The sequence below is a fragment of the Colletes gigas genome, unplaced genomic scaffold (assembly GCF_013123115.1).
Source record: "Colletes gigas isolate AHSC1104 unplaced genomic scaffold, ASM1312311v1 Colletes_gigas_Sc00009, whole genome shotgun sequence".
Classification (NCBI taxonomy): Eukaryota; Metazoa; Arthropoda; class Insecta; order Hymenoptera; family Colletidae; genus Colletes; species Colletes gigas.
In genome coordinates, this window is record NW_025106638.1 from 3744934 (window position 1) to 3757725 (window position 12792).

The window sequence follows — 12792 nt, forward strand, 5'->3', positions numbered from 1 at the left end:
TATAAACGTATAATTTCAATATTTTCTTACCTTTAGAAGTTTTTCTTGATCTAAAATTGATCACCCTATTTATTAAAGAAAAAATCAAAGAATAAATCAATTTCATAAATGCTTTTCAACAAGAGTTATACATATACAACTTTTGCACAACTTACATTTATATAATAATTAATTTTATACATTTCAAGTATATTATTCTCAAGCAATTTATTTGCACAATTATAAATATTGTTTTATTAATTTAAAGGAATGTATTTAAAAAGAAAAACTTATTTCTAACCATAAGATAGGGAGTTCGTCTAATTTAAAATGAAATACTAAAACGACATAATAAATGAATTTAATACTTATTACTGTAAACTCTCATCTATAAAAAAAAGTCATGAAATGGTCTTTATGATGCAAGTAAGGGATAAGTTAATAAAAATAGACTCATCGATAATTATTAATACCCAGTTGTACAGACCTAAAAATTTAACTAAAAAATAGCTGATAAATTATTGTTTTAATTGTCTCTTTTTATAAAACATATCGTTTCACACTGTGCTTCACCCTCGATAATTTTATGTTTCTAATTACGGATTCGAACGAGTGTTAACAAAGTAATTATTATACTTTTACGAGAAAATAATGTATTTTGGCTTGTTCTGTTGACTTGCACATAAATATGAGCAATTGCAATTAATTTTCTAAACTAAAATGTTTAAGCGAGGCAAAATTTCGATTTTAGAGTCTTTGATTAATGTTTTGTACAATTATACAGAATGATTCATACTGCCAAGTTTAGCCATAGCGTTAACAAGGTAGACGATAAAGAAAATCTCACAAGAAAAATTTAAATGGTTATGAGTGATGCATCACTCGGTGCATAGGTTATATTCATAAACGAAGACGTTTCAAATATTTCAAGGTCTTCTCTATTATTTTTAATGGAGCTATATACTCGTTTATATTCCAATCGACGCACTATTTTATTTCCAATAAAAAGGTATGGAAGCACTTGTCTCGAAACATGTTTAGTTTAAAAGACATTTTATGCATAAAAGTATAGTGAACGCACAATTATTACAAAATTAAAATAACTTTTAAACTAAACATTTTTCCACCCGAATGCTTTAATAGAAAATGATTGATATGTATTCACTTACGAAGATTATTCTTACATTAAGTGATCACTCGAAACCATCTAATTTTCCTAATAAAACGTTTCCCTACCTTTCATTGTTTCAACGCTGGTTGAAATTTTATTTAACAAAGACAATCGATATTACAGTTAAAATAAAAGTTCCTAATTGTTTGACTCAGAATGTTCTTTCGTCGATCGTTCACATTTTTATTTTTCTCCTACGTTCTCTCCTCCATTATAAGAAAACACAGATTCACTGTTTTCATCCATGTTATTTTAATAATTGAAGAGATTGCGAGTAGTTAATTTTTATGTGCACGTAATTAGTACACATTATAAATGAATCTGTCAATTTTTTTTTCATTAACAATCAACGATAATTAATATATATTTTCTTATACCGAGTGAAAGGACCATAGTAAACATAAGTGAAAAATACCACCATTTTTAAGATACAAATATTTTTGCACGTTTTATACAAAGGAGATTCGGTCACCTAACTCTTCTAAATCATTTATCAGCGAAGAATGCACAATGCTTTTTAAATATACCCATGAAAAAGGGTCCAAAGGATTAAAATCAGGGGGCCATGCAACTTTGTTCACCACGTCTAACCCACCTTTGATCAAACACCGTGGTTAAGTGCTCTCTCGCGTTACGCACAAAATGAGCTGGAGCCCCATCATGCACGTTCAACATCGATAATCTGTCAGCGATATACATATATATCCTCTAAGAACCGAAGTAACGCATTAGATAATAAATTGAGATAAACAACGCCTAAAAGCACGGAAGCAAACGCTGCATGCATCGCGTAAAAATTGAATAAATCGAGCTTTCGATCTATATTTGCCAAGATTAAACGCTGAATGATTTTCTCTAAATACTCAACATACGTATTTTACTCTAAAACCTTAAAAAAATTGAATTTTTTATATGTGAACTGAGAAGTTAAAGAAATATTGATGCGTATTATTCTTTTTTTTACGCCAAGCACGAAAATGAGGTAACAAATCGTAAATTCAACTTTAAGGTGCCGCCATTTTTTTGTTTATAAGAATGTTTAGTTCTCCCTGGACCACATCGTAATTGTATATTAATTGAAATGCTTTCTGATTCGTTCGTTTTAGATAATCAAAATGGCCAATCGTGGGAATCGTGACAAGACTTTTTCGAAGGGACGTCTTATAGGGACACGTAGCTTCTATAATAATCGTTATTTTTCTATGAAAAAATTACCATGTGCTCGTGAAACTTTGCCAAATGTATGCACGAAAACCTAGAGCCATACAATTTACTGATTTAGAGAGAAAAATTTTCAAAAAAAGCGAAGATAATAACTCTCTGGGCCAGAAGACTTTGCAATTTTTTGATGGAAAAAGTATAATATTTCTGTACCAAGTTTCAATATATATATTTAGGTCTATATTTGAAGAATGTTCACAATTTTTTTCATGGAAAAATATTGAATATTTTAGAAGTTGCAGCAACCTTAGCAAAGGTTCTTCCGAAAATAAGATGGCTGCCATAATTCCGGTCGTTCTGCTCATTAAAAATGAAATATTATTTAATATGGACGTGGTCATAACCAACGGATAATAAAAAATATGATAAAATAAATTTTTAGATAATGATTTTCATCATTAGAATTTACAGACAATTAATTCCAAAAAATTGTTAATTTAAAGAGTAATTACGATTACGAATATCTTTGTATTAAATACAATTAAATAACCGACGAATAATAAAAAATATGACAAAATAGACATTCGGCAACACTTTAATCCCAAAAAAAACTATTTTCTGTGTTTCGTTTTTTACATTTAACGTATCAAAAATACAGTAAAAAGCATCGAGTATGGAAAATCGTTGTTACCAACCGATCCACTGTAACTTAAGATATCATGGCAACCATTTCGAGAGGCTATGAAAAACATCTTCGAATCCGGTAGTCTTCAGCGACAGAAACATGCTCGACACACATACATGTACTTAAAAAAAAAATTCTTTTCACGGTTTCAGAGTATAATGACCCCATCGAGGAGCAAAACAAGGAAGAGTGGGAATTGTGCTCGTCACGGTTGAACGATCGACAATTCTACCATAATTTTCTCGAATCGATAAATTATAGAAATTGCTACTTCCACCGCAACGGTGGGATTCCGGTTCTCGATACCGGCGTTCCGTTTCTTCCGCGGGAGCCAGAGCGACAGAATTAAATTGCTGATGTAACGAATGCCAGACGTACCGGTGTTCGCAGAAATCGACCTTCGCGGGCCGATCGAAAGGTCGAGCGGCTGATTCTCGGCAGGATTCTGATCCTTCCAGTCCAGTTGGCCCTCGACTTTTCGATAAACTCCATGGCGTCGCGGGGCCAAAGGGGAGTATTGATCGAGAGTAAGGCGGGAGGGGTAGAGGTTGGCGGTCCCCACCACGTCCGCGTACACCGCCAGCCAGACCGTGGCCAGAACTACTGTCACCCCTGGCTGCATCCTCCTGCAATCAAACGGGTGTTCTTCGTTACACTTCTTTTTCCGTTCAACCGGCTCGGGGAACGGCACGAAGTTCCGTTGTGCCGCGGAACATGTGAATTGTTCGAAGGACGCTATCGCGGTGAACCGACAGGGGGACCAGGGACGCCTCGTGCTCGTATTTTTACCGCCACTGTCGCGGGATACACCGCGATAGGATTGGTCTTAACGTTTCTGCTTTTGGGAGACGAAAGAGACGTTGTTTCTTAAGGGGGCAATCTCAAAGAAATTTTAATTGGTGATTCTGGGGGCCAAAATAAGACGAAAATCAAGAATACCAATTTGTTGATGGAGGCTTCGTTAAAAAGTTATTAACGTTTGAAGGTCCGCCTGTAGAACGGGAATCTGTGAACAGCTGCGTACGCGAGATAGTGGTTCTTTAAACGTTGATAACTTTTTAACGAAGCCTCCATCAACAAATTGGTATACTTGATTTTCGTCTTATTTTGGTCCCTAGAATCTCCCATTAAAATTTTTCCCATGGATGACTGAACTTCCTATATACATATTCATTGTAACGAACAATAGGATCGTGTTTCAAATATTAGACGATTGTATATAAAATGCAGAATTTGACAAATGCATATTTTGTTGCAATCTGATAACTAGAAAATGTTGCCCAACGATATTTATCATATGCAAATTTGACGAACAAAATCGATTGAGAACGACATGATTTTTGTGCGAATTTAATATCACATAAATTTCGATCAGAAAATGTGTATATAGGGGCTACTCTTTTATTAATTCGTTCGGCCACCCCTGGGAAAAATTTTAATGAGGGATTCTGGGGGCCAAAATAAGACGAAAATCAAGAATACCAATTTGTTGATGGAGGCTTCGTTAAAAAGTTATTAACGTTTGAAGGTCCGCCTGTAGAACGGGAATCTGTGAACAGCTGCGTACGCGAGATAGTGGTTCTTTAAACGTTGATAACTTTTTAACGAAGCCTCCATCAACAAATTGGTATTCTTGATTTTTGTCTTATTTTGGTCCCTAGAATCTCCCATTAAAATTTTTCCCATGGATGACTGAACTTCCTATATACATATTCATTGTAACGAACAATAGGATCGTGTTTCAAATATTAGACGATTGTATATAAAATGCAGAATTTGACAAATGCATATTTTGTTGCAATCTGATAACTAGAAAATGTTGCCCAACGATATTTATCATATGCAAATTTGACGAACAAAATCGATTGAGAACGACATGATTTTTGTGCGAATTTAATATCACATAAATTTCGATCAGAAAATGTGTATATAGGGGCTACTCTTTTATTAATTCGTTCGGCCACCCCTGGGAAAAATTTTAATGAGGGATTCTGGGGGCCAAAATAAGACGAAAATCAAGAATACCAATTTGTCGATCGAGGCTTCGTTAAAAAGTTATTAACGTTTGAAGGTCCGCCTGTAGAACGGGAATCTGTGAACAGCTGCGTACGCGAGATAGTGGTTCTTTAAACGTTGATAACTTTTTAACGAAGCCTCCATCAACAAATTGGTATTCTTGATTTTCGTCTTATTTTGGTCCCTAGAATCTCCCATTAAAATTTTTCCCATGGATGACTGAACTTCCTATATACATATTCATTGTAACGAACAATAGGATCGTGTTTCAAATATTAGACGATTGTATATAAAATGCAGAATTTGACAAATGCATATTTTGTTGCAATCTGATAACTAGAAAATGTTGCCCAACGATATTTATCATATGCAAATTTGACGAACAAAATCGATTGAGAACGACATGATTTTTGTGCGAATTTAATATCACATAAATTTCGATCAGAAAATGTGTATATAGGGGCTACTCTTTTATTAATTCGTTCGGCCACCCCTGGGAAAAATTTTAATGAGGGATTCTGGGGGCCAAAATAAGACAAAAATCAAGAATACCAATTTGTTGATGGAGGCTTCGTTAAAAAGTTATTAACGTTTGAAGGTCCGCCTGTAGAACGGGAATCTGTGAACAGCTGCGTACGCGAGATAGTGGTTCTTTAAACGTTGATAACTTTTTAACGAAGCCTCCATCAACAAATTGGTATTCTTGATTTTCGTCTTATTTTGGTCCCTAGAATCTCCCATTAAAATTTTTCCCATGGATGACTGAACTTCCTATATACATATTCATTGTAACGAACAATAGGATCGTGTTTCAAATATTAGACGATTGTATATAAAATGCAGAATTTGACAAATGCATATTTTGTTGCAATCTGATAACTAGAAAATGTTGCCCAACGATATTTATCATATGCAAATTTGACGAACAAAATCGATTGAGAACGACATGATTTTTGTGCGAATTTAATATCACATAAATTTCGATCAGAAAATGTGTATATAGGGGCTACTCTTTTATTTATTCGTTCGGCCACCCCTGGGAAAAATTTTAATGAGGGATTCTGGGGGCCAAAATAAGACGAAAATCAAGAATACCAATTTGTCGATCGAGGCTTCGTTAAAAAGTTATTAACGTTTGAAGGTCCGCCTGTAGAACGGGAATCTGTGAACAGCTGCGTACGCGAGATAGTGGTTCTTTAAACGTTGATAACTTTTTAACGAAGCCTCCATCAACAAATTGGTATTCTTGATTTTCGTCTTATTTTGGTCCCTAGAATCTCCCATTAAAATTTTTCCCATGGATGACTGAACTTCCTATATACATATTCATTGTAACGAACAATAGGATCGTGTTTCAAATATTAGACGATTGTATATAAAATGCAGAATTTGACAAATGCATATTTTGTTGCAATCTGATAACTAGAAAATGTTGCCCAACGATATTTATCATATGCAAATTTGACGAACAAAATCGATTGAGAACGACATGATTTTTGTGCGAATCTAATATCACATAAATTTCGATCAGAAAATGTGTATATAGGGGCTACTCTTTTATTAATTCGTTCGGCCACCCCTGGGAAAAATTTTAATGAGGGATTCTGGGGGCCAAAATAAGACGAAAATCAAGAATACCAATTTGTTGATGGAGGCTTCGTTAAAAAGTTATTAACGTTTGAAGGTCCGCCTGTAGAACGGGAATCTGTGAACAGCTGCGTACGCGAGATAGTGGTTCTTTAAACGTTGATAACTTTTTAACGAAGCCTCCATCAACAAATTGGTATACTTGATTTTCGTCTTATTTTGGTCCCTAGAATCTCCCATTAAAATTTTTAAAGGAAATAAGTGTTTATTCATTCTGTAATAGGAAATTATCGTAAATTTTTAAAAATTCTGTCGAGCAAATTTTTTCTATGTTTTATTAGAAATTACGAATAGGTCATTTTGACTGCTTTAATAGTTCCAGTGCTAAGAAATAGAAATATATTACTTGGATTTTTGTTTATAACGAGCAATTTGGAAGTCTTTAATTTAAACAGCATTTCATAAGAAACGAGTAAGAAATTAAATTAATAAAAACAAGTAAAGCAATTTAATTAAATCGAACGTAATAAAAGTTCTTTGATTTACGAATACCGAACGCAGAGATTCTCTCCTTTTTTTTGCAAATCACCGATCAGAAGAGTCTTGCGAGCAGTTTGCACTGGGCGAAGATTCTTATTAGGTATTCATGTCGCGTCGAAGGTGTGGGTTAGGAGTCTGAAGGACTCCGAGGGTACAGTGTCAGCCACATCGTACGACTATATCGCTGAATTTTGGTTTAGACACGGTTCATATTCGAGATCCATTAAAATATAACGAGTTGTCGCCTGGAATGATGGTGCTTGCATCGACTTTGGATTTTGAAAAATGTATCGATCTTGTCAACAGCCTGTAAATTCGATTTTATAAAGTTTGAAAGTATCGGTTATCACGTTTACGAGTTTCATAAAATTCGCTCCCGTTTACCGCGATGGCTGTTTGCAGTGCTAATTAAAAGTTAATTAGCTATCTAATTATCAGCGTGATTCGTTCTAAATGACCGTACAATTTCCCGCACGGAATTTATTGAACGCGTTCATTACTGAGCATTTGCGTTTTTGATCATTTGTCGGACAAACACCGTACGAATATCGAAACGTACAAAAGTTAATGAATAATGGATCAGGACAGTTAAATTATGCATGATTCTTATTTTAAACTTTCTAATTACAGACAATTGCTGACAATTACCAAATCGAAACATTTGATTGCTCAACGCTAGATTTACGGAACGCGTCGTTTTATATTTTGATAAATAAATTTACAATTTGTTCCTTTTTCTGCGATGATATTAAATATTTTTTTAATTTAAAATTTTGAGTTAAAAAAATTATTGATCTTCATAGTTGAAAATGTAATTTTGACTTGTTTCAGGTTCTGAACTTAACGTTGTAGAATCGTAGCAATTTGTTTTAAATCTGGTCGATATTAATATACATATATGTATATATACTAATATACATATTCTAATTAAGAGAGATTCGAATGTGACTGTCGACAGAACGGGTTTCGATTAAAGATATCTGCAAACAATGTCCGTAAATCTAGTGTCAAACGTGCCAAAACAACCTAAACGAAATTGTCACACGCGTTTTGATTATTCCAGCTCAGCGAGCAGCCTAATAGACGTCAACTAGCGGTTCGCGTTTACCTAACCCCCTAAACAATCCACGAATTCATGAATTCGTATCGCACTAAATAACCTGATGAAGCAAGCTGTTGCGATCTTCTCGACAAATACTAAAATTATATAAATAACAAAATTAATTTGGCTCTGAAATCTCATTATTAAACTATTTATAGAGGAAAAGCAGAGTACATATATAGAGTACTGTTGATAATTTGGTTTACTGAAATATCTTCACAAATACTCGACAATAATAGCAGCAAATTACTTATTAACGATTAATATTTGTTGACAATGTACTGTTGATAATTTGGATTACTGAAATATCTTAAAAAATACTCGCGAATAATAGTAGCAAATTATTTATTAACGATTAATATTTGTTGATAATTTACTGTTGATAATTTGGATTACTGAAATATCTTTAAAAATACTCGACAATAATAGTAGCAAATTACTTATTAACAATTAATATTTGTGGATGATTAGATCGTTTAAATCATAATTAAAATATATGAAAAATTTTAAAGAGACTCATGTAATGTGCTTACTTATTTACAAGACTATAATGAAATTTGAGTTAGTATGTTTATTTTTATTTTCTTGACAACATAATTTTGTTTATATTTATATTTTTTAGTGCATAGTAAAACAGAGAATCGCCTGAGGCTTAACAAAAACGATCGTTTCTATATTGTAATTTTTTCCTCCGATTCGATTGCAATAACAAATAATTTTATCTTCACAAATTCGATAAGAACTAAGACTGAAATTGACGCGGATAAAGTTTGTAATTTAGCAAAAAGCAAACAGAATTTGTCAGTTCAGGGCATATTTGAAATTTTAAATTAAAATTAAATTTTAATCAAGAATTCATAGGAAGCGGATAGATATTGCATGAATATTTTTGTTAGCGTATAGTAAAATCGAAATTTATAAGAAATAAAATACAACAATCTCCATGCTTGTTAAACAATTTGAAAATATCAACGTTTCAATGAAAAACTGCAATGGAAATACAAAAACAAGCTTTGTAGCGCCGATATATCATTGCCAGTGGAAAGGGTAGTTGTCGAACGAGAAGTTTACTGTTTTTCACAAAATTCCATTATATGCATCAAGGCATAATACAAAATGAACATGTGGGCGTAATAATTTATCGAAGAAAATTACCACTGCATATCTAAATTTTATCTGAATCCAATTCCTCCAAAAAGTGTACGCTTGCAACTATACGAAGTTACAGCGATAATCAAAACCACCCTTACAACACCATATCGTAATTTTTATCGAAGAAAATTATCACTGCATATCTAAATTTTATCAGAATCCAATTCCTCCAAAAAGTGTACGCTTGCAACTATACGAAGTTACAGCGATAATCAAAACCACCCTTACAGTACGAAATCGTAATTTTCACATAACGTTCGAGCAAAAAAACAGAGAGCAAAGACAACAGTGAAACTCAGACGTCACACAGAAGTGGTCGCGTGGAAGTTGTCACCCTCGAACGAGAATCGGTGCACGGTTCGGTAACCGAGTATCGCTCACTTGGCTGACACAGCGAATTCCAGCCCGCAAAAAGCAATTGGTCGTCAAACGAGCGTGGGGTGAAGAGGGGTGGTGGCGGGGAGGGGGGAAGGGGTTCACGTCGCGCGTAAATCGATCGGGCAAACTAGACACCATGACCTTCCCATTCGCGTTTGCGATCGAGGAGCACGTACCGAGTAACAAGATCACATCCGTCGCTACACACGAACGCCGTGGCCCGGGCTATCGATTCCCCCCAACGCTCGATTGCCACTCGAAGAAACGACGGTTCCACGGTAGCCGGTCCCCTTCTCGTCGAAGGTCCTCGTCGCACCCACTGTTCACCCGGAATTCCCGTCTGCTTTGTGAGCTCGAGTACGGCTCTCCTGCTGACCCAGAGAAAGAGAAGCAACAATCGGTACTCGAGCGTGTACGCGTTCGAAGGCGAAGGCGTAGCGGGATCAAGTGATCTTGACACACTGTCGCTGCCAGGTCGCGGCTGCTATACTTAACGGCAACTCCACTGGCTTCGCTGCCAAACCCGCCGCTGATCCGCGGGATCAATCGTGTACACAAACCGTGGATCGACTTCCGGCAACGACGTATCTCGATCACTCTACGACGAGCTGCGACGTCTACTCGGCTCGTACTGGCGATTTCGAGCTAGCCACGGTCAAGAATACCGTCCACGGTGAGAAACCCAGAGATGAAGGAGCCGCGTTGTTCAATTGACCCGCCTGTCAACGAACAATTTTCCGATGATGCAAACGTCTACGAGGTAACCAACAGTTCAATTGTACGGCCGCGAAGGAGGAATCATTTAACGAGTCGATGTGAATGCGGTTTAAAATCGTCCGTGGCGGGAGTTCGTGATCTATAGCTGCTGCGTGCTATCTGGGAGAGTAGATGCGTTATCGTCTACATGTGGACCGTTTTCTTGCAATTACCTATTGGATGGATGGTAATTGCAGAGAAGCAACGTGTTACCTCTGGGATTACTGGATTACAGCTGTTTTAATTCACAAATGTATTTATTTTTTAAAATGGCGGGCGGTCAGAATGGAGACGATGGTGTAGGATTTAACAAAGAGTCTTTGGAATGTAAAAACTGTTGCACTTACGTGATAGTGCTTTGTAGGAACGTGTTACCTGCTTATCTGGGATTATTGGATTATTCTAATTCACAAATGCATTTATTTTTTAAACTGGCAAGCTGTGAAAATGGAGGCGTTAGTGTAGAACTTAACAAAAAAGAATTGCATTTGGAACAAATGTAAAACCTATTGCACTTACGCGATTAGTGACTTGTAGAAACGTGTTACCTACTTATCTGGGATAATTGGGTTCCAGCTATTTTAATTCACACATTTATTTTTTTAAAATGGCAAGTGGTGAAAATGGAGACGATGGTGTAGGACTTAACAAAAAGAATTGTATTTGTATTTTAAATGTAAAACCTATTGCACTTACGCGATAGTGCCTTGTAGAAACGTGTTACCTCTGGGATTATTGGATCACAGATATTTTATTTCACAAATGTATTTATTTTTTAAAATGGCGGGCGGTGAAAATGGAGACGATGGTGTAGAATTTAACAAAGAGTATTTGGAACAAATGTACAAACGAATTTAAAACACACAATCGAATACACTCGAATCTATAGTAAAAATTGCGATAAAAAATCCAATCCTCGAACTTTTGCGTGACAATGTATAATTAAATGTTAACTGTTAGATAATTATATGGTTTTAATAAGATTTCAACCGAAGTTAGTTGAGTTTCAAAACCCGCGCGAAATATTTGACCATTTTACATTATATATGCAACTGAAATTAATTTTTACTGTTGCATCAACCCATTAGGGTCATTAGCAACCACAATACCTTACAAACGTTTGATATAGCATCGGGTTATATAAAATGAATAAATTTTATACGTTTAACATAGAAATATAAGGTACGCTAGACACAGAGATTAAGTTAAATTAAATGAACTATGTTTATATGTTTAAGAAATTGTTTAATATTTATTATATTATATTAAATAGGGCTTTGTTGGATATCTGAACACACAATCTTTTTGCAGAAATTAATAATTAGCAACAGAAATTAGTATTATGTAAGAATCACGTCTGTCACGTTCCCTCCGTTGTCTCGCTATCCCTGATCGCCCATTCATTCATGAACCACCTTCAACCCTTTTGCACATAAATTAACATTCAGCAAAGCTACAGCGCGGCACAAATATTCGATACATGCAATGGTAACGCAAGTCTGATTTCAGAAAATGAAGATTTTAGAAACGAAGAAAAAATATAAAGCTAATGCATAGCTTATTTCGATGCATAGAATGGTGAAGAATGAAAAATTCTATTATTTAGGCGTCACAAATATACAAATTTTGGTCAGTGATCCAGACAATTACAACATCGAACCCATTTTTCATTAGGTTTACTTCTATTATTTCTTACACACAATGGAATAATATTTTTTTAATATTTTGATATTTCTATACCAACAACTGCATTTATGAATTTTAATTGTAAGTTTTCATTAATGGTACGCTTATGAATGCTCCGTGACGATCAGTATTTCTTCACGAGACATCAAATTGAAGATTTAAAACAAAGAAGAAGGATTACATTTGCTGAAAGAGCGTTTAATTAGAATCTTAAAATAATGGGAAAAGTTTACTTCCGGGGGTCGAAAAGTTATTTCCTTCATTATACAGTTGCTTAATATCATGCTATCCAAGCATTTTACATTATATATGCACCTGAAACTTGCGTTAATATTTATTATATTATATTAAATGGGGCTTTCCTGGATATCTCTTGCAAAATGGGATTGTTTTCAAATTTGTTACAGTAAAACACTACTAACCCATTGTCAGTAAATTCTTAACACCAGTATTGTTATTGTAATCCTTTGTGTTGACATTTACATTTGTTGGATTTCATAAAATATCGAGTTGGCCAAATATTTCGCGCGGATTTTGAAACTCGACTAACTTCAGTCGAAATCTTATTAAAAACATATA

General features: G+C 34.8%; 2 protein-coding genes across 5 annotated transcripts in view; one reads left to right on the forward strand and one right to left on the reverse strand.

The window, feature by feature from the left end:
• Positions 1-12792, forward strand: part of LOC122397498 — a 241687-nt gene that overhangs the window by 40196 nt on the left and 188699 nt on the right. The gene's annotated exons all lie outside the window — the stretch shown is intronic.
• LOC122397497 (trichohyalin-like) overlaps positions 1-12792 on the reverse strand; it is a 204641-nt gene that overhangs the window by 12680 nt on the left and 179169 nt on the right. For 2 of the 4 annotated variants that reach the window (XM_043396679.1, XM_043396677.1), the window contains exon 3: positions 3375-3622. In XM_043396679.1, the coding sequence (XP_043252614.1) occupies positions 3375-3618 (244 nt within the window). In that variant the 5' untranslated portion in view covers positions 3619-3622. Of the gene's footprint in view, positions 1-3374; positions 3623-9947; positions 11736-12792 lie in introns of those variants that run through there. The other 2 variants (XM_043396678.1, XM_043396676.1) reach the window with 2 other exon arrangements.